This window comes from Artemia franciscana, chromosome 3 (genome assembly GCF_032884065.1).
Source record: "Artemia franciscana chromosome 3, ASM3288406v1, whole genome shotgun sequence".
NCBI lineage: Eukaryota > Metazoa > Arthropoda > Branchiopoda > Anostraca > Artemiidae > Artemia > Artemia franciscana.
The window spans coordinates 41662785-41687009 of NC_088865.1; the positions used below are offsets into that span (position 1 = coordinate 41662785).

The 24225-nt window shown below is 32.9% G+C and overlaps 1 protein-coding gene across 1 annotated transcript in view; it reads right to left on the bottom strand.

Annotated features, from left to right (window-relative positions):
• Positions 1–24225, bottom strand: part of LOC136025275 (sodium-independent sulfate anion transporter-like) — a 97626-nt gene that overhangs the window by 67560 nt on the left and 5841 nt on the right. The window contains exons 2-5 of the mRNA XM_065701155.1: positions 16568–16782; positions 12235–12430; positions 9804–10024; positions 579–738 (exon numbers count right to left, since the gene is read on the bottom strand). Of these exons, the coding sequence (XP_065557227.1) occupies positions 579–738; positions 9804–10024; positions 12235–12430; positions 16568–16782 (792 nt within the window). The remainder of the gene's footprint in view (positions 1–578; positions 739–9803; positions 10025–12234; positions 12431–16567; positions 16783–24225) is intronic.

Below are 24225 nucleotides of genomic sequence, written 5' to 3' on the forward strand. Positions count from 1 at the left end.
AGAGATAAACTCTCTACCTCATAAAAAATGAGAGATAAGCTCTTTTTATGTTTTCAAAAGCAAATTCAATTGAACTTAATCCTTTGAAACAGTCTTGGTGGCGTTTACTAGCTTCATCGTATTACTAATGAAAATTTTATGTCAAAACCGATTTAAATCTGTGTCAAACAATCAAAAAGAAGCGAAAATTGAGAAAGAGAATAAAATAAAATGAAAAAGAGAAGAAATAAAACGTAAAAGTAGACAGAAATAGGATGGGGTTTTAGTTTATCTTAAAACACCTAGGTACTGCATGGTTGATTTTATAGGTATATTTGGTTTGCATTGATTCGCGAAAGAAAAGGCCACAATAAAAGAGATCCAGTAATGTAATAACGGTAATTTATGGTTTTCGTGGTGGATAGGTTAGAGTTTTTTTCTTTTAAAAAATCTTAAGAAATTCTATAAAGTCTTAGAAACTCACATTAACATGAATAGGGACTCCCCTTCTTCTCCCCCCACCCACCCGAAACAGAATCCTAAATATGTTTTGCAAAGAATTAGGCCTGCCCTAAAGCCTTCGATGCAAATATACCTACCTGTTAGAGTGAGACTGCTCGACACGCCTGATGAGAGGTAAAAACTGATTATACATCCAGCTGCGATAGCCAGAGCATTTCTTCCTACACAGAGGTACCATGTAACCTTGTGTATCCTCGGGTCACGAACCTGACATTTACGCAGCAGGGCCGAGAGATTCTACATAGGAAGAAAACAAATTTTAAATAATGTAAACATTAAAATTTGAAAGATTCTATGGCAATAGGTAACTACCCTATATAAAGAGATGCGCTAGCATGCAAAACCATCATTTTGATTATAGTTAAAAACATTCTTACTTGAAATTTACTTAACTTCAAAATGTGTATACCGTTAGTGGACACGTTGGAGTTTAACAAAAATATAGTATCTACAAAAAAACTACCATCTAATTTTAATTGCCGTTGAGTAGATGTAATTGGTCAACCATCACCACCACCTACAAAAATGTAAAAACTTCACATTTTGCCAAGAAAAAATAAATTTTATTTCTTCCACCATTTCAATCTATACAATGATACTTTTTAATGACAATTAATTGAAATGTAATCTATTAGTGAGAGACGCTTAGCTATATTTGTCTCTATAGCTATTAAATATAAAAAAACAATTTTTTTTAACTGAAAGTAAGGAGCGACATTAAAACTTAAAACGAACAGAAATTACTCCGTATACGAAAGAGGCTTTTTCTTCTAAACCCCCCGTTCTTTACGCTAAAGTTTGACTTTTTCTCTTAACTTTTTAAAGCAGTACAAAACCTTAGCGTATAGAGCGTGGGTTAAGGAGGAAAAGCCCCTTTCATATACGGAGTAATTTCCGTTCGTTTTAAGTTTTAATGTCACTCCTTACTTTCAGTTAAAAAAAACTTGTTTTTTTATTTAATTTCTGAACGTTTTTGAAGTAATGCAAGCTTTGATTTTGGCTCTCCGCACATAAATAATGAAAACAAAATTTGCATTTAAATTGTTTTTTTTTTGGCGTTCTCATAGTCTTAGTCGGAATATTTTGAGAAAAAACAAGCGGGGGAGGTAGCCTAGTTGCCCTCCAGTTTTTTGATTACTTAAAAAGGCAACTAGAACTTTTAATTTTTTAAGAGCGTTTTCATTAGTAAAAAATATACGTAATTTACGAATTAACTTATGTAACAAACATCCATTATCGTATGTTTTTATTACGTATATGGGCGGGGGCTAACCCCCTCGTCAATACCTCGCTCTTTACACTAAAACTTGAATTTTGTCCCAAATCCTTAAGAATGACCCCTGAATCACAAGGGCCGTAGAATAAATAGTTGAAATTACTAAAAACACTTTAGCGTAAAGAGTGAGGTATTACGAGGAGGTGAACCCCTCATATGCGTATTAATTTCTGTTCGTTTTAAGTTTTAATTCTGCTCCTTACTTTCATTTAAAAAAGCTTTCATATTAATTTTTTCATTATTTTTTTAAATAATGCTAGAAAGTCCTGCGCCCCCTTCATTAAAATTTTCTTCCCCCATGACAAATTCCTCCGTGGAAAGATCCTGCCATGTAACCCTCCTAAAAAAAAAACAAAAAAAAAAATCCCCCAGAAAACGTCTGTACACTTCCCAATAACCATTAGTATATGTAAAAAACGGTCAAAGTTTGTAACTTGCAGCCCCTCCTACGGGGACTGTGGGGGAGTAAGTCGTCCCCAAAGACATAGTTATTTTGTTTTATAGCTATTTTGAACAAAATGGCAATCTCAGAATTTCGATCTGGTGATTTTGGGGGAAAAAGAGGGTGGGAGGGGGCCTAGGTGCCCTCCAATTTTTGGTCACTTAAAGAGGGCACTGGTACTTTTAATTTCCGTTAGCATGAGCCTTCTCGTGACATTCTAGGATCGTTGAGACGATACGATCACCCCTAGGAAAGATTGCATTACTTTTAGGGGGGTTTCCCCTATTTTCTAAAATAAGGCAAATTCAGGCTCGTACCTTTTGATGGGTAAGACTAAAATTAATAAAACTTATATATTTAAAATCAGAATTAAAATGCAATTATTTTGATGTAAATATTAGTTTCAAAATTCCGTTTTTTAGAGATCGGTTACTATTGAGCCGGGTCGCTGCTTACTACAGTTCGTTACCACGAACTGTTTGATATTGGCGAAAAAAATGGTTCTGCAGTAAAACTATGAATCGTATTTAAAGGATTATCAGTTATTCAGTTTAAATTACAACTATACACTTAACTTTCCCCCCTAACCCCTGTTATAGATCCAAATGCTTCGAGTTTCAAGGAGATTGATAAAACTGGTTACAAACAAAAAGAATGATCTTTTTTTCATTTAAGATTCATATCTAGGTAAGATATTTAGTTCAAAAATTGCCAATTACAAACTCAAATGGGTGAAATTCACATTTCGAGTCAAGATTAAAATTCCAAAGGGGACCCTAGCATCCACTTCCATCAGGACCCTATCAACGGACCCTATCAGTACCAGGGCCTTAGCATCCAATTTCACTGGGGAACTAAGATCCAATTCGAAAAGGGGCACTATTAAGGAATTCCGTCAGGGGCCCCTAGATTTCAATTCCAACGGGGCACCCTTGCCACCAATTCCAGTGGGGGCCCCTAGCAGTGATTTCTAACGGGGCCTAACAGCAAAATCCATCGGGCTCCCAGCATCCAAATTCACCGTCAAGACGTTTTTAAAGAACGTTTCAAGAGAATTCAAGACAATTTTTTAATAAGTTTCTCTTCAAAGGGTTTTTAAGATCCTTTTCAAGGCGTTTTAAGACATTTCAAGAAGTGTCTTAGGAATTTTTTCTTCAAGACGTTTTGGGACATTTCAAAATGTTTTTTAAGACATTTTTCTTCAAGAAGTTCTTTCAAGACGTTTCAAGACATTTAAAGGTGTTTTAAGGCGGTTTTCTTCAAGATTTCATCAGTTCCTACTTGATAGAGAATGTTTACTAGTGTTAACGATGACGCATTGTCGCACGACTTGTTTCTTCAGGCCCCGTGGGGAATCAACGCTTGTAACTAAGGTGGGCAAACGTGTGGGGTGCTACGTAATGACGAGGCGAACGGAGGATATTACATAATACTATAAGAGATGTTTTCTTCAGGATATCATTTTTTTCAAGGCGTTTTTTTCAAGGGTGTTTTTGCTCGGGGAACCTTTATATTCCAAAGATTTGTGTCCCCCTTGGGGATCAAAAGAGATTTATGCTCAACTAAATGGTGCGCTAGACATCTGGACTAAGAAAGCCTTCCTAATTTTTTAATTCGGGGAATATTTTTTAATTGAATGGTTTCGAAAATTCTGTGGATCGTGTGTTTCTTATGTCTTTGACAATTGACATGCGGGGGATAAAATGGGTTACTGGAAATAGATTACATTTGATGTGCACCTACTTGTTAAGTAATACTTTAGCGGGTATTATCAGACAATATTGGAGATTGTTCTTAGCACATTTTTAGTAATAGAGTCTTTTACTCAATTGGCACTTGAATGCACTATCATAGGTGGAATAAAAGCAAGAGTATCATTACGACTAGAATATGGTGCACCTTAATATATGGTCAAAAGTATATCTTTTCCTCTTCACTAGAAAGAATTTTACACTAACAATAGAGACAGTTTTAAACGAGTGTAACTATGTAAATAGGCTATAGGATGCCTACATTACATTAGTCAAATATACTGAAGTTTCATCCTGAAACAAGATGTCTAAAGAATGAAGGCTGTTTTATACATACAAGTCTTATAAATGAAACAAATTTACAAGCATTACTAAGACACTTTATTCTTATGACACTGAAATCAATATTATCAAACAGTTCGTGGTAACGAACTGTAGTAAGGAGCGACCCGGCTCAATAGTAACCAAAACTCTAAAAAATGGAATTTTGATACCAATAGCTATATCAAAAGAATCGCATTTTAATGCTGGTTTTAAATATATAAGTTTCATCAAGTTTAGTTTTACCCATCAAAAGTTACGAGCCTGAGAAAATTTGCGTTATTTTAGAAAATAGGGGGAAACATCCCCTAAAAGTCATAGAATCTTAACGAAAATCACACCATCAGATTCAGCGTATCAGAGAACCCTATTGTAGAAGTTTCGAGCTCCTATCTACAAAAATGTGGAATTTTGCATTTTTTGCCAGAAGGCAGATCACGGATGCGTGTTTATTTGTTTTTTTGTTTTTTTGTTTTTTTGTTTTTTTTTTTCCCCAGGGGTGATCGTATCGACCCAGTTGTCCTAGAATGTTGCAAGAGGGCTCATTCTAACGGAAATGAAAAGTTCTAGTGCCCTTTTTAAGTGACCAAAAAAATTGGAGGGCACCTAGGCCCCCTCCCACGCTAATTATTTTCCCAAAGTCAACGGATCAAAATTCTGAGATAGCCATTTTATTCAACGTAGTCGAAAAACCTTATAACTATGTCTTTGGGGACGACTTACTCCCCCACAGTCCCCGTGGGAGGGGCAACAAGTTACAAACTTTGACCTGTGCTTACATATAGTAATGGTTATTGGGAAGTATACAGGCGTTTTCAGGAGGATTTTTTTGGTTGGGGGGAGGGGTTGAGAAGAGGGGGATATGCTGGGGGAACTTTCCATCGATAATTTGTCATGGGAAAAGAAAACTTCCATGAAGGGAGAGCAGGATTTACTAGCATTATTTAAAAAAAAAATAAAAAATAAATGTGAAAAAGCTTTTTCAGCTGGAAGTAAGGAACAGCAATAAAACTTAAAACAAACAGAAATTATTACCCATATAAGGGGCTCACCTCCTTATGATTCCTAGCTCTTTACGCTAAAGTATTTTTAGTAATTTCAACTATTTATTCTATGGCTTTTGTGATTCAGGGGTCATTCTTAATGAATTGGGATAAAATTTAAGCTTTAGTGTAAAGAGCGGGGTACTGACGATGGGGCGAATCCCCTCATATATGTAATAGAAACATGAGAATACAAAAGTTCTTTACGTAAGCTAATTTATAAGCTACGTAAATCTTTTACCAATAAAAAGATTCGTAAAAAATTAAAAGTTCTAGTTGCCTTTTTAATTAACCAAAAATCGGAGGGCAACTAGGCTTCGCCCCCGCTCTTTTTTTCTCAAAATCATTCGATCAAAATTATGAGAAAGCCATTTAGCCCCCCCCCCCCAAAAAAAAAATATTCAAATTTCGTTTTGATTATTCCTCTGCGGAGAGCCAAAATCAAAACATGCATTGATTCAAAAACGTTCAGAAATTAAATACAAAAAAACAAGTTTTTTCAACTGAAAGTAAGGAGTGACATCAAAACTTAAAACGCACAGAAATTACTTCGTATATGAAAGAGGCTGCTTCCTCATCAACGCCCCGCTCTTTACGCTAAAGTTTGACTCTTTCTCTCAATTCTTCTTTCTAAAACAGTAAAAAACTTTAGCGTAAAGAGCGGGGCGTTGATGAGGAAGCAGCCTCTTTCATATACGAAGTAATTTCTGTGCGTTTTAAGTTTTGATGTCACTCCTTACTTTCAGTTGAAAAAACTTGTTTTTTTGTATTTAATTTAGGTAGAAGCGAGATATTTTCAACTAGGAAGCCGTTCAATCGAGGATTGTCAACATAAATACTGAGAAATTCACCATAATTATATCCAAAACATCACAAATATAATACTGCATGAAAACCTTACCTTTAACTAGTAAATTTAAATCTATTAAGGGGAGGGGGTGACTTATTAGAGATGTATTCAAGGGGTCACAGGACATGTAACTTTAATCTATATTTTGCTCTTTTTTTGTTGGTATTATTTTCTGGAAATTCCAATCCTGTAACACCCAATAGCTGACACACTGCGACCTCTGGCAAGCATTATCACATATATGGCATTTTTCGGGAATTTTTCTGTACAAATACCAGTTTACACTAGAATCAATAGTTTCAACTTGATAAAAATCTCAAATAGCGCTTCTTCTGACGACTCCTGGCTATTGAATCTAGTGTGGCACAATATACCCATCGATGACACCCTCTTGTGCACCTTATCACACCTAAGTGTTTTAAATCTTTTCTCCGCATAAAACTTAATGAACTTTTTTATTTTTTTTTGAACGGGTTGAAATTGCTATTTTATTGTTAGATTGTGATGTTCAACGACAATTTTCAGCGTTTGATACACACTGGCTGACTCAGGGCACCCTACGGCAACCATTATCAGACATATGGAATTTGTCGGGCATTTTCCTGTAAAAATATCTGTTTACACTAGAATCATGAGAAACCCCAACACAGGTTTATTCTGATGAATCCCGTCCATTGAGGCAAGCGTGGCAAAACAAACCCTTTGGCACACATTGTCACACCTAAGGGTTTTTCAGACCCTTTGTGCATGTGTATACACAAAAAATAAATAACTTTTCTGGTCTTTCACTAAATAAAGTACTTTCGGATTATTCACTAGATTATTTTCATGGAGAGTTTAGTGAAAAAGTTCATTCGAAGTCTTAACACAAATTTCCTTCATTAATGTTTTTCATTCTGTTTACTGAAAGCTGCTGAAAGAGTTTACTGAAAGGGAGAGTTTACTGGGAGTGTTCACTGAATGAGGATAGAGGAATATTTGATCAAAATATCTGAATATTTGTACCTGTTTTTTTTCACTTTCTAAATAAATTGATTTATCCTCATTTGTAAATTTATTTGCTCGTCAAAGAACTTAAGGTGTTACTTCGAAAATACGTCGCACATTGGGGAAACAAGACAAACCAAGTGAACAACTATAAACTCCAAATTCCGTTCACAATTAGAACACACAGAAGGCTTTACCACCTTCATTAGAAATTTGCTTTACTTTTCGACTAAAATTTAAGAAGAAAATTTACATCAACACTTGGGAGGAATTTTTTCAGTGAACTCTCTATGAAAACAATCTAGTGAATAATCTGGAAGTTGATTATTTTGTGAATGACCCGAAAAGTTATTTATTTTTTTGTCTATAAATATGCTAGTTTCAACTATATTATTTTGTAGTTCTACTGATAGTAATCGATGTATATGTAAACGAAATATCTTAACTTTAGTACATCTTTTTTCACTATCTAAATAAATAAATTTATCCCATTTGAAAATTTATATGATCATCATAGAACGGTAGTGTGATCTACGAAAATAAAACCTAACTTAAAGTGTTACGACAAAAACACGGTGTGATAATGTGCGCCAGAGCGTGTCGTCAGGCTGGTACATTGTGCCACGCTGGTCTAAATTGCCAGGAGCCATCAGAAGAAACGCTATTGGGGATTTTTCATTAAGTTTAAATGATCAGCTCTTGTGTGAAAGGGTATTTTTGCAGGAAAGTGCTGGAAAATTTCATATATGTGATAATGCTTGTCAGAGGGGGATGTGTGTCCGCCACTGAGCGTTACAGACTGTAATTGTCAGAAAACTATACCAAAAAATGAACAAAATATAAAACTATGTCACATATTCCGTACCCTCTTTAATTTATCTCTATTAAGTCACCCCTACTCTCAAAGAATCTAGATTTATTGGTCAAAAGCAATGATTTTCATCCAGTATTGTACTTTAATTGTTGTGGAAATACTTACTGCTAATTTCTCAGTATTTATGTTTATAATCCTCGAATGAACGACTTTCTAGTTGAAAATACTTGTCTCCTACCTATATAATATTAATTTCAGTGTCCTAAGAATATAGTGTTTTAATAATGCTTATAAATATTTTCTTATTAATAAGACTTGTTTGTTCAAAAAAGCATTCATTCTCTAGATTTTTTGTTCCTGGGTAAAAGTTCAAATTGTTTCACTAATGTATTTAGGCATACTTCAGCCTATTTGCATAGGTATGCACGTTCAAGATCGCCTCTAATATAAGTGTAAATTTTTTTGTAGTGAAGAGGAAAAGATAGAATTTTGATCGTAAATGAAGGTAAGCAATATTCTAACCATAATGATGCTCTGGCTTTTATTTAACCTCTGATTATAAAATCAGAGGTGATTTCATAGTGGTTCAACCGCCAGAGGTGATTCAAATTCCAATAGAGTAAAAGACCCTATTACTAAAAACTATGCTAAGAATAGTCCCGAATATAGTCTGATAATACCCTCTAAGGTGTTACTTAAAAAAAAGGTACACATCTAGTGTAAAAGATATCCAGTAATTGGTTTTCTCCCCAACATGTCAATTATTGCAGATATAGGGAACACGCGGTCCATAGATTTTTCGGAATTTACCCCAAATCAACCGTAAGGTTGGTTTTCGTGGTCCAGCTGTCTAGCCGTCCTGTTGAGGGGAAAACACTTTCGATTCCTAAAAGGGAGAAAAATCTTCGGAATATAAAAACCTTGAAAGAAAAAAAAATATATGTTTGAAGATAAATGAAATCATAGCATTCGAAAGGAGCATTTTCATTATGTAAAAGCCCACGCGTATGACCTTCTCAGTTACAAATAGGGATTTTACGCGGAGCCTGAATCAAGAATCAAGTCACGCGAGGATGCATCATTCTTAACACTGGTAAACATTCCCTATTACGTGAGATTTAAAGAAATCTTGAAGAAAAATATCTTGAAAAAAATATCTTAAAAACATCTTTAAACGTCTTGAAACGTCTAGAATAACGCCTGAAGAAAATATCTTAAAAGAAAACTTTAAATGTTTTGAAAAACGTATTGAAGAAAATCTTAAAGCAGTTTGTCCATAGCCCATAGCTTTTTTATTATAAGTGTCTATTTTTAAGAACCTCTTACTAGATAACCGTTTTTAAATTTTCTAACACTACATTGAGTGATAAATTAGTATACATTGTCGCAAAATCGAAAGACTCAATTCTTTTAGCTGAAACTATTGTTAAAGATTCTATCACCTGCAGTAAATTATTAACACTCCAATATGGATTAAAATTTGAAAATTTTGTAATACCAGAACAAAAGAAGTTTGTTCATAATTTCCTTTAAAATTAAAGGGAGGTCAGTAGCAGCAATGCGGGTTGGACATCTAGCTGTTCCAGCAATAAACTGTGGTTTAGGGGGATTCTTATGAAATTTTACAGTCCAATATAGGAAAGGGAATTTATAATTTCACTAATTCCTGGTTTAAACAAAATTGCAACTAACTCCGACCAAGTAGCTAACCCCTCCTCCCCCCAACTTTTATGAAATAATTTTATTAAAAATAAAACGTAGGCTATTTGAATGTCATTCCCATTAAAAAAAAAGTCTTGGAAATCGCAGCCTACTTACTTTTAAGAAAATGATGGCTAAAATCGTAATTATTCCCAGAACAAAATCGGTTATCTTTGTATCTTGAATATTCAGGATTATTCCATTAAGAACATCAATGAATCCATTTCCAGGAATCTTGAGCCCTAACAACTGCCGGAACTGCATAGTCATAATGCGTGTTGCAGCTGCAGAACAAAATCCCGCTAGAACTGTACCAGATATCAGTTCAGTCAGAAAACCTAAAACAAAATTTTAATTAAACTTTAATTTAGTAGTCATATTGTATATCATGAATTATTACAAAATTGGATTTAGAAGATACCTTGTGTTTTACAACTAAAATATCTATGTCATTTATCTTTAAAATGTATCTAGCATACAGCCTAAGGCTTTATGACCTATTCCTGACACATAAAAAATTCAGCTGAAAGGGTTTATGAGAGGATTCTTGACCCCTTTGGCAAGTTAATCATACAACTTCAAAATCAAGGCATGGTTCTGGTTCAAACAAGGTGTAATGTCCTTAACTTTCATTAAAGAATTTGCACTGTGAGGGTTTGGGGAGATGACTTATTGAAGGGAACGTAAGCCCGCCCCGCACTTTTAAAACAACAATACAGATAAAAAATATTTGCTTATTCCTGTTTTCGACATTATACGATATACCTAACTTTCTGCTAAACTTTCTTTGGGTGGAAGTGAAGGTGAAGCGAACTTTCTAAGGGATCATTTCTTAGCTTTACACTAGCCCAGGACTTAGATTGCTTATTCATTCATTACCTGTTTTTATGTATACCAAAGTACAGAAGTCTTCAGTCCCTGGAAGTTTTCAAAATAGCGTATCAGAATAACAATTAAAAGAAAACTGATGTAAATTTCTTTCATCTGCTCTATACAAATTATTTACCAGTGATAAAAGAAATTTCGTCTCACTTGGTTAAAAAGTCGATTTCTTGTCGTGGGATGACTTTCTAATATAGCCACTAAGTAAGGAGCATTGGATAAGTTGAATATTCTTAGATACGAAAAACTATAAAAGCGTAGAAGAAACATTCTGTCTCGGTCCCTGGTAAAGAAGATTCAAAAATCCACCTCAACTAGAATAACAAGCAGAAACGGCTTGTCAAAAGAAATGGTAGCACTTTTGGGGCTGTAGGAAAATGCTTCTCTTTTGATATATAAACTTTTCTAGTTATTATTCTAAGAAAACAATTTCAAAATAGAATAAGGGGTTACCACGCATGTTAAATACTCAAAGATTGGACATTGGTGCCTGCTTGTTTTATATTTCACTCGCTAAAAGAAACATGATTCGAAGAAACAAAAGCTGGGTGGACCAATTTTAAATGCTCCCCTTTGACAGAGAACATAAGACTCAATTTCATCTACACAGGCTCTTGCCTAAGGACTAGTAAAACTATGTTACGTGGCCCCTGGAAAAAAAAACAACAAAATTCTTCCAAAAATGTGAAATCATATTTATCAATCCGGCCGGAGGTCCACACTTTTCTATACACCTTTGAGCTTAGACCCTTACCACTTTCTCGCTATAACAATAAAATATGTGTCATAAATAAGAATAACAATCATCAAGAAGAAGGAGAACCAAAGATTTGCACCCTCAACGCGATAAACAAGTACATCAATATAAGCTTCTTGGCAAACAAGTAAATCAATACAAGCTTCTTGGAAAACAAGTAAATCAGTACAAGCTTCTTGGCAAACAAGTAAATCAGTACAAGCTTCTTGGCGAACAAGTAAATCTATTCAAGCTTCTTGGTAAACAAGTAAAGCAGTACAAGCTTCTTGGCAAACAAGTAAATCTTTCGGCGAATGGGGCCTATTCGATGCAAATTGCAATGCTTGAATTATTTGTTTTTGAAAGTCATACAAATTCTTGTGTTTTTCATTAACTTGCCCTGAATAACAGCAATAAAAGAAGAAATATTAACTTCCTTTTATACGTTGTGTTTACTTCTTTGTACTTCAACACTTTATGCTGCACCGAGTAGCCTGATGGCCGTTAGGGGCTAGAGGATTAGACTTAAACACGAGCAATTGCTCGAGAGTATCATAAAGGTTCAGAAATCTTGCAATTGTTTTATAGAATCTGTGCATAGGATTAAAATAATGAAATATAACTTGCTCTTTCCAAATTCAATTTTTGTGCCAACCTGGAATCAAACACTAAAAATTCTTTTTCACCTAAAAATCCTCGTGAAAGGACATACGGTGCAATTACAAAATAATGACACACAAACAATTATAATCGGAAAACCGATGAAGGATTTTGGTAAAAATATACAGGCATTTGACACCAAAGCGTTAATACGACTGAATTGAAATACTTCTAATAAAATATAAAATATTGGGTTCACACCCCTCAAAACCTACGAGATGTATCCCATGAATATGAAATGGTTACGTGAATGTAAATTGACTGTTTTACCTAAATTAAGAAGGCCACAAAGTAGAATAAACATCCCGGCAAGGAGAGACATCAGCCCTGCTGCCTCCGGCCCTAAGGCTGTCACATACGGTAAGCTCATTAGTGCCATAACAGCTGTTGGGCCAAGGGTGACTGCAGGTACTGTAGAGAAGAACACCAGGATAAATGGCGCAACAAAAGCTGTGTAGAGGCCATACTAAAAAAAAAATTAGAAAATATATTAAGTCATTTCAAACAGTTCGTGGTAACGAACTGTAGTAAGGAGCGACCCGGCTCAATAGTAATCAAAACTCTAAAAAATTGAATTTTGATATCAATAGCTACATCAAAAGAATCGCATTTTAATGCTGATTTTAAATATATAAGTTTCATCAAGTTTAGTCTTACCCATCAAAAGTTACGAGCCTGAGAAAATTTGCCTTATTTAAGAAAATAGGGAGAAACACCCCCTAAAAGTCGTAGGATCTTAACGAAAATGACACCATCAGATTCAGCGTATCAGAGAACCCTACTATAGAAGTTTCAAGCTTCTATCTACAAAAATGTGGAATTTTGTATTTTTTGCCAGAAGACAAATCACGGGTGCATGTTTATTTGTTTGTTTTTTGTTTTTTTTTCTTTTCCCCAGGGGTCATCGTATGGACCAAGTGGTCCTAGAATGTCGCAAGAGGGCTCATTCTAACGGAAATGAAAAGTTCTAGTGCCCTTTTTAAGTGGCCAAAAAAACTGGAGGGCATCTAGGCCCCCTCCCACGCTCATTTTTTTCCCAAAGTCAACGGATCAAAATTTTGAGATGGCCATTTTGTTCAACATAGTCGAAAACCATAATAACTATGTCTTTGGGGATGACTTACTCCCCCACAATCCCTGGGGGAGGGGCTGCAAGTTACAAACTTTGACCAGTGTTTACATATAGTAATGGGTATTAGGAAGTGTACAGACGTTTTCAGGGGGATTTTATTTTGTTTGGGGGTGGGGATGAGAAGAGGGGGCTATATTGGAGGATCTTTCCTTGGAGGAATCTGTCATGGGGGAAGAAGAATTCAATGAAAAGGGCGCAGGGTTCTCTAGCATTACTATAAGAAAACAATGAAAAATAAACATGAAAACGTTTTTTCAAATGAAAGGAAGAAGTAGCATTGAAAATTAAAACGAACAGAGATAATTACGCATATGAGGGGTTCTAAAAATACTTTAGCATAAAGAGCGAGGTATTTAGGAGGAGATAAATACCTTTCTCTTTATGCTAAAGTATTTTTAATAATTTCAACTATTTATTCTACGGCCTTTCTGATTCAGGGGTCATTCTTAAAGAATTGGGACAAAACTTACGATTTAGTGTAAAGAGCGAGCTATTAACGAGGGTACAAACCCCCTCGTATACATAATAAAAATATAAGGTATGAAAGTTTGTTACGTAAGTTAATTCTTAAGTTACGTGTATTTTCTACTAATAAAAACGTTCATTAAAAATTAAAAGTTCTAGTTGCCTTTTTAAGTAACCGAAAAATTGGAGGGCAACTAGGCCTCCTTCTCCACCCCTTATTTCTCAAAATCGTCTGATCAAAACTAAGAGAAAGCCATTTAGCCCAAAAAAGAATTAATATACAAGTTTCATTTTAATAATTTATGTGCGGAGAGCCAAAACCAAACATGCATTAATTCAAAAACGTTCAGAAATTAAATAAATAAAAAATAATTTTTTTAGCTGAAAGTAAGGAGCGACATTAAAACTTAAAACGAACAGAAATTACTCCGTATATGAAATGGGTTGTCCCCTCCGCAATCCCTCGCTCTTTACGCTGAAGTTTGACTCTTTGCCACAATTTTACTTTTTCAAACAATTAAAAGCTTTAGCGTAAAGAGCGATGGATTGCGGAGGGGACAACCCATTTCATATACGGAGTAATTTCTGTTCGTTTTAAGTTTTAATGTCGCTCCTTACTTTCAGCTAAAAAAATTATTTTTTTTTATTTAATTACTAAATGAAGCTAGTCATATTAGCGTCGTGCTTATCTTTGTAGGAATGATATGGAAAAAATGAAAATATTCATTTCTTGAGTGTCCAACTTCTTGATAAATTAAAAAGTTATACTTTTGCTTTTTTAACATCATTTTTTAGTCTTTTAATCAAATTTTTCCGAATTACGAGATTCGCTATTGGAAAAAAAAAGTAACATAGAAAAACATTTTTGAAAAGGAAAAATCTTGACATTTATAGGGGCATGGACCCTACTGGCACCCTTCCAGAGTCAGCAACAAACTTTTGTTTTTTTCTTTTAAAAACAACTACTACTAGTAACAACTCACTCAGCAACAACCCACCTGAGGTCAACACAGCTACGTACAGCCCTCCTCCATCCCAATTTTTTTAAAGTCTTCCTCTTTACATCTTCCCAGGAAGTGAAACAGGCAGTTTTGGTGAAGCAGACTGATTTTTTCTCTGTGGTATCGTTTTCTTGCTAGTAATTCCAAATTCAGCGTGTAACTAGAACGCACAATGAATTCCAGTCGATGTATTTAGAGGAATGACTTCAGGGATCTGTTGTTAGCAAACTGAATCATGAGACTGTTCATGATGAATAAACTAACCGCTGATGTGGTTAACTATAATCATTTTTTATCAGTCTATTTAATCTGTTGAATTTAGGATGGACCGTCAAGCGATTTCTAGGTGGGTTGGTCATATTCTGTAAAACTTCTGAAAACTCTTTATTTTAGATAATCACAGAGCTATATTGACCATTAATATTTATATGAACAGTTAAGACAAAAAATACTGTTGAAATAAAAAAGATTCAAATCACATCCAATTATTTTTTCAACTAAATGGTTCGAAAATGAAACTTTCAACAAAACAGAAATTCTTCAATGGAAGAGTTCAGAGCACGAGTAGCCAATAATATCTGTTTTTAAGAATTTTTAACTAATTTTAAATAACTAAAAAACAAGAAAAAAAGTAAAAGGATTAGGAAAATCAAAGAGACGGGGTTCTTTTTTTTGCCTAAATTTGCCGCAAAAAATATCATTTCCTCAGGACTCCGACCTATTTTCTTAAGACTGGAAAACATTTATTGCCTCAGTAGCGTTTCTTGGGTAGACTAACTCTTATTCTACACTTTTATAACTGAAACTCACAGTCAATTAGTTTGTCTCACCCACCAGCTTATTGGTTTTTCCTTTAAGTTAAACTAATACCTTGTTTATAACCAATATTTGCTCATTATCAATTCAAATAGTATTTATGCGCCGGCTCAAATAATCTCCACAACATTTACAATGGTTGTATATTACCAGTTTTACCCTTTCGCAATGTCAGTGAATATGCAATTAGACCTTTTCTAGGTTCCTCTCCTTAAATCAAACTCAATAGGATAAAAGTGACGTCCATTTCGCTTCTTCTTTTACTATCTATCACCCCATGGGGGTATTAGGATCCCTTTTCGGGGTCTAATTTTGTTGCTAATCCGGGATTATGGGAATGTCAAAGAGCAACAAAAACTGAACCATTATTTAACAAAAGAAAGATATTGGAAATTAGTAAAAATATTTTTGATTATTGTAACAGTACAAACGCGTTTGTAGGGAAACAATAACAAAGAAAAAGAATTTATTATTGTCTATTTATATTAAGGCCAAGATTAAAATAATTCGATTCCAATGAACAATAAGAAGAAGAGTCATACAGGATGATTTTACAAGCAAAGAAAGATGGTCCAAAGGTAGTACCATCAAAAAATACGTGTGTAACCTCTGTAAACGCACTTGCTATCATGGATATATTATGTTTTTAAGATACAAATCAAGCATCTAAAAGAATTTTAAAACGTACTTTTTAGAGAATTTAAAAGTGTCTTTGAATATTTTTTCGAAAATATTTCGAAACATTACTTGAATACTTTTTGTAAGTATTTAAACCTGTAAATACTTCTGAATTAAATGAAATTCATTTATGTGCGGAGAGCCAAGATCAAAACATGTATTAATTCAAAAAACGTTCAGAAATTAAATAAAAAGCAAAGTTTTTTCAACTGAAAGTAAGGAGCGACATTAAAACATAAAACGAACAGAAATTACTCCGTATATGAAAGGGGCTGTTGCCTCCTAAACGCCCCGCTCTTTACGCTAAAGTATTTTATTGTTTTAGACAGTAGAGTTGGGAGAAAGGGTCAAACTTTAGCGTAAAGAGCGGGGCGTTTTCGGAAGAAACAGCCCCTTTCATATGCGGAGTAATTTCTGTTCGTTTTAAGTTTTAATGTCGCTCCTTACTTTCATTGGAAAAAACTTGTTTTTTTATTTAATCTAATAATAAGGCACTGAAAGATTGAATTACCTGCAAAGGCAGACCTGCAACCGCTGCATAGGCAATACCCTGAGGGATAACTGTAAGGCTGACTGTGGTTCCTGCAAGAATGTCATTGAATAAAAAGGGCATTTTGTACTCTGGCAGCCATTTCAAAATTGGCAGTCTCTTTTGTAGATAATCTGCTACGTGTTTTGATTTATACGGTTTATTTTTTTCTTCATCCGAAAGACAGCCTTGTTCCCCTGAAATAAAATTTTGAAATGGAATAAATAAAAGGTTATAAATTGAAACAAAATAGTTAAAAAAAAAATAATAGATGGAAATTCTGCAATAAAAACAAAAATGAAAGGTACAGTAAAATATTACCTCAATAAAGTAAATATGTTTTGAAAAGTCATAGATGCGTCTTAAAGAGTATGGGTAACTTATAAGAGTGAGAACTGGTGCTAGAGTTGACAAAAAAACTACCAAAGCCATCTAGCGTCTGCTGACACTTGGCGTTTCACATGTTTTATAATGTTTTTTTTTGTCATGAACTGAGTTCAGACACTGATTAATACCCTAATTTTACCAATCACACTAAATAAATTGATTATTCTTGTTATTATACTGGAAAAGATGACAAGTGTCGCCAAACAATGGATGGCATTGATGACTTCTTTTGTTGACTCTAACGCCAGTCCAAAGTCTTATTAGTCACCCAACTTTTTGGATACGTCTTACCTGAAAAAAAATGAAGATATTACTGCTTAATATTACCACGGCTTTCGTATTCCAAAACCAATTATTCACTATGTAAGGTTACGAGAATACCACAAAATATTAATTTTTTTTTTCATTTGGAACGCGAGAAAAAAACAAAATGACGTAGAATGTAATCTACTTGCGCTGTTCGCTGGAAGTAGACAGCAGTTTTTGCAATTTTAACATATTATACTAGATTTTGGCTGAGTAAAACCGACAAAAATGTTTTTTAGTCTGCAGATTCTACGGAGTATCTCAAATAGTACAAAAAAAAAAAAAAAAAAAAAAAAAAAAAAAAAAAAAAAAAAAAAAAAAAAAAAAAAAAAAAAAAAAAAACGACAGCCCAATTGGAATCGACATGCCAAGCATTGGGGATTATATTAAATCCAACTTGGTTTTTATGTAGATACTAGCTTTGGGAGAGAACAGCTGAGCAGCTTTTCACAACAGGAACCTTTAATAAACTAGTCGTATAAATACTAATGCATTTTAAGCAGCCCTCTTAAGAGCATAGTATTTTTTCATTATATTTATCATCGTTAAAACCATTCATAATTCTCGTTTTATATGGGTAGCCTTAAAGCATGGTCAAGTAGCTTTCATTGCGAGGTAAAATTGAATTTTCTTAGATGTATTTGCATAATTGGCATTAGTTTTCTGATAGACGCTATATTTATAGTCTGAACAGCTAAATTGGATGAATATAGCTTCTGTAATCCATTCATAGGATAGCTCTCTCGTGACGGAAAATTCAAGGAAATTTCTCGTTTATCTTTGAGTGTCAAACAGTCACTTGTAAGCAAGTTCCCTTTCATAAGTATTTGAATGAAATTTTGAAATGTTGATTTAGTTAGATCGAAGAGCATGAGTTGAAGACTTATTAAAATCTTTCAAGCATCTAAAACAACTTCCCGAAAAATATCAAGGGAATTTTAAAATTGGCTTCAATTAAACTTCACCTTATTTGATGAATAAATTGGTGTTGAGATGCTCACAAAACATGACAATGAGAGTGGACGATGGGGTATAACATTTACACCACACCATAGCTACTCTACAGTAATGAAAATTTGTTTCAGAAATGGGACACATCCTAGCTCCTCAAAGGAACTGTGGTACCTAACTATATGTGTACATAACTATTGATTAATCAAACAGTTCGTGGTAATGGATTACCACGAGCTATCCAAAAGTCACGAGCCTGAGAAAATTTGCGTTATTTTAGAAAATAGGGGAAACACCCCCTAAAAGTCATAGAATTTTATCAAAAATCACACCATCAAATTCAGCGTATCAGAGAACTCTTCTGTAGAAGTTTCAAGCTCCTATCTACAAAAATGTGGAATTTTATATTTTTTGCCAGAAGGCAGATCACGGATGCGTGTTTATTTGTTTTTTTGTTTTGTTTTTTTTTCCGAGGGGTGATCGCATCGACCCAGTTGTCATAGAATGTTGCGAGAGGGCTCATTCTAACGGAAATGAGAGGGCTCATTCTAACGGAAACGGAAAGTTCTAGTGCCCTTTTTAAGTGACCAAAAAAATTGGAGGGCACTTAGGCCCCTCCCACGCTAATTATTTTCCCAAAGTCAACGGATCAAAATTTTGAGATAGCCATTTTATTCAACGTAGTCGAAAACCTCACAACTATGTCTTTGGGGACGACTTACTCCCCCAAAGTCCCAATGGGAAGGGTTACAATTTCAAAACTTTGACCAGTGCTTACATATAGTAATGGTTATTGGGAAGTGTAGAGGCGTTTTCAGGAGGATTTTTTGGTTGGAGGCAGGGGTTGAGAAGAGGGGGATATGCTGGGGGAACGTTCCATCGAGGAATTTGTCATGGGGAAAGAAAATTTCCATGAAGGGAGCGCAGGATTTACTAGCATTACTTAAAAAAAAACAATGAAAAAATAAATATGAAAAAGTTTTTTTTTCAGCTGGAAGTAAGCAGCAGCATTAAAACTTAAAACGAACAGAAATTATTACCCATATGAGGGGCTCACCTCCTCCTGATACCTCGCTCTTTACGCTAAAGTATTTTTAGTAATTTCAACTATTTATTCTGCGGCTTTTGTGATTCAGGGGTCATTCTTAATGAATTGGGACAAAATTTAAGCTTTAATGTAAAGAGCGAGGTACTGACAAGGGGGCGAACCCCCTCATATATGCAATAAAAACATGAGAATACAAAAGTTTTTTACGTAAGCTAATTTGTAAGTTACGTATATCTTTTACTTATAAAAAGATTCGTAAAAAATTAAAAGTTCTAGTTGCCTTTTTAATTAACCGAAAATTGGAGGGCAACTAGGGTTCCTCCCCCGCTCTTTTTTCTCAAAATCATTCGATAAAAATTATATGAAAGCCATTTAGCCAAAACAAATAAATATACAAATTTCGTTTTAATTATTCCTCTGCGGAGAGCCAAAATCAAAACATGCATTGATTCAAAAACGTTCAGAAATTAAATAAATAAAAAAACAAGTTTTTTAAATGAAAGTAAGGAGCGACATTAAAACTTAAAACGAACAGAAATTACTCCGTATATGAAAGGGGCTTTTCCTTCTCAATGCCCCGCTCTTTACGCTAAATTTTTTTACTGTTTTAAAATGTAGAGTTAAGAGAAAGAGTCAAACTTTAGAGTAAAGAGCGGGGCGTTGAGAAGGAAAAGTCCCTTCCATATACGGAGTAATTTCTGTTCGTTTTAAGTTTGATGTCGCTCCTTACTTTCATTTAAAAAACTTGTTTTTTTTTATTTAATTCCATAATAGCTCCAGTCACTACTTCATCCTTTACATGCAATCAGATCACAGCATAGGCACTATGGCTATAGAAAACACTTAAAAACAGGTCTTCTAAATTCTTGCCTCAATTAATGACCAGCCATCACTAAATATTGTTCATTGCGCACATGCGAAGGTGGATTGAAGAAAAATGTACGAGACATGCTGTGTTACTAAAAATTTTAATCGAGAAGGTAGAAATTTGTGTTACTGTACAGTACCTTTGCTGTGTTGTACATTGAACGAGCTATGAAACATGTTTTCCCTTTATGAAACATATCCTCTAAAACAGATTTGGATATATATATATATATATATATATATATATATATATATATATATATATATATATATATATATATATATATAATATATATATATATATTATATATATATATATATATATATATATATATATATATATATATATATATATATATATATATATATATATATATATATATATATATATATATATATATATATATATATATATATATATATATATATACTTATATAATATATATATATATATATATATATATATATATATAATATATATATATATATATATATATATATATATATATATATATATAATATATATATATATATATATATATATATATATATATATATATATATATATATATATATATATATATATATATATATATATATATATATATATATATATATATATATATATATATATATATATATATATATACTTATATAATATATATATATATATATATATATATATATATATATATATATATATATATATATATATATATATATATATATATATATATATATATATATATATATAATATATATATATATATATATATATATATATATATATTATATAAGTATATATATATATATATATATATATATATATATATATATATATATATATATATATATATATATATATATATATATATTATATATGTATATATATATATATATATATATATATATATATATATATATATATATATATATATATATATATATATATATATATATATATATATATATATATATATATATTTATATAATATATATATATATATATATATATATATATATATATATATATATTATATATATACATATATATATATATGTATATATATATATATATATATATATATATATATATATATATATATATATATATATATATATATATATATATATATTATATATATATATATATATATATATATATATATATATATATATATATATATATATATATATATATATATATATATATATATATATATATATATATATATATATATATATATATATATATATATATATATATATATATATATATATATATATATATATATATATATATATATATATATATATATATATATATATATTATAAAATGCTGCATCAAGTAAGCCACTCAGTTATCCCAAATACTCCCGTGGCTTTACTTCCAATAAAACAATTTTTTGAAATGAAAGTAAGGAGGGACATTAAAACTTAAAACGAACAGAAATTACTCCGTTTATGAAAGGGGTTTTTCCTCTTCGACGCCCCGCTCCTTACGCTAAAGTTTTTTATTTTTTTTTAAAAAGTAGAGTTTCGAGAAAGAATCAAACTTTAGCGCAAGGAGCGGGGCGTCGAGGAGGAAAAACCCCTTTCATTTACGGAGTAATTTCTGTTCGTTTTAAGTTTTAATGTCGCTCCTTACTTTCATTTCAAAAAACTTGTTTTTTTTTATTTAATTTCTGAAAGTTTCTGAATTAATGCATGTCTGATTTTGGCTCTCCGTACATAAATTACTAAAATGAAATTTGCATATTAATTCTTTTTTTGGCTAAATGGCTTTCTCTTAGTTTTGATCAGATGATTTTGAGAAATAAGGGGTGGGGAAGGAGGCCTAGTTGCCCTCCAATTTTTCGGTTACTTAAAAAGGCAACTAGATCTTTTAATTTTTAACGAACGTTTTTATTAGTAAAAAAATACGTAACTTACGAATTAACTTACGTAACAAACTATTATATTCTTATATTTTTGATTATATATATGAGGGGGTTGGTCCCCTCGTTAATACCTCGCTCTTCACGCTAAATCTTGTTTTGTCCCAATTCTTTAAGAATGACCACTGAATCAGAAAGGCCGTAGAATAAATAGTTGAAATTACTTAAAAATTTTTAGCATAAAGAGCGAAGTATTCATCTCCTCCTAAATACCTCGCTCTTTATGCTAAAGTATTTTTAGAACACCTCATATGCGTAATAATCTCTGTTCGTTTTAAGTTTTAATGCTTCTCCTTACTTTCAATTGAAAAAAACTTTTTCATGTTTATATTTTCATTGTTTTTTTTTATAGTAATGCTAGAAAGTCCTGCGCCCTTTTCATTGAATTTCTCTTCTCCCATGAAATATTCCTCCAAGGAAAGATCCTCCCATATAGCCCCCTCCCCTGAACCCCACACCCAAACCAAAAAATACCCCTGATAACGTCGTTACACTTCCCAGTAACCATTACTGTATGTAAACATTGGTCAAAGCTTGTAACTTGCAGCCCCTCCCCCAGGGACTGTGGGGGGTAAGTCATCCTCAAAGACATAGTTATTAGGGTTTCCGACTATGTGATACAAAATGGCTATCTCAAAATTTTGATCCATTGACTTTGGGAAAAAAATGAGCGCGGGAGGGGGCCTAGGTGCCCTCCAATTTTTTGGTCATTTAAAAAGGGCACTAGAACTTTTTATTTCCGTTAAAATGAGCCCTCTTGCAACACTCTAGGACCTCTTGGTCGATACGATGACCCCTGGTGAAAAAAACAAATAAACACGCACCCGTGATTCGTCTTCTGGCAAAAAATACGAAATTCCACATTTTTGTAGATTGGACCTTGAAATTTTTTCTATAGGGTTCTCTGATGCACTGAATGCGATGGTGCGAATTTCGTTAAGATCTTATGACTTTTAGGGGGTGTTACCCCCTATTTTCTAAAATAAGGCAAATATTCTCAGGCTCGTAACTTTTGATGACAAAGACTAAATTTGATGAAACTTATATATTTAAAATCGGCATAAAAATCTGATTCTTTTGATATATCTTTTAGCATCGAAATTCCGTTTTTTAGAGTTTCGTTTACTATTGAGCCGGGTCGCTCCTTAAGTTCGTTACCACGAACTGTTTGATAGTATCTTTTGCAGCAATAACCCTCTATAAATATAGTAGTGGTGGGAAAGACTGAAGAAGTCAAGGTTTAAAATGGAACATACTTTATAAATGGAGTTTGGAAGAAATATATTTTCGAGACATCTCTTACTTTCAAACGTTAATAGAAAAAAGTTTCTCTAATACGTAATGATTTCTAATGCGTAAACACAATGCATATGTTGTCTTTGCGTAACTTTAAACGCTTAAAGAACATGCGTTTTTTTTTACTTCTAGTTCAATTTTGGCCTGCCCAAGAAGTTTCGGCTACGTTACTATGAGACACTAAGGTCTTTCGTGCCTAAATCTTCTGTAGTTCCGAGGTATAAAAGGATAATCCAAAACATTTTTGAAAAAAATTGAATTCTTGGGCTTATTTCCGTGCAATTTGGTTCTTATTTTTTTCGGCATAAGTGATATTAGTTCTCAGTACATCCGAAAAAATACTAAATGACCCTCAAAAACAGTAATTTAAAACATTTTTTTTAATTATGGAGAGGGGGGAATTTGGGTATTTAAGTAAGATTTTGGGTCATATCTGGTTTCAGATTTTTACACACCTATGTTACGATATTCTTAAAATTGTTCTGATCAATAGAGATTAAATATCACTGGCATTGTAATTTATTCCAGGTTTACTCACTGCTAATAATACCTCACTGCACCACCAAGCATCCCGAAGGGTAAAATACCAGCACATGTTCCTCCTCCAAACTAATCTTTTCAAAGCTTTTTTCCACACCCCTTCCCAAGATGTTCAAATTTCCTTTAATTCAGTTTATATGTCTTCTTCCACCCCATTCAGCGACAACGCGCTTTGTGTTTGGCGCTAGATGGATGACCGAAAAAAAATTATCTTTGCCAATCTGTTATCCTTCATCAGAAAAATACATCCTAGCCATTTCAACCTTTCTCTCACTATAGACCTAAAAAGTGGGATGGAGCCATATTC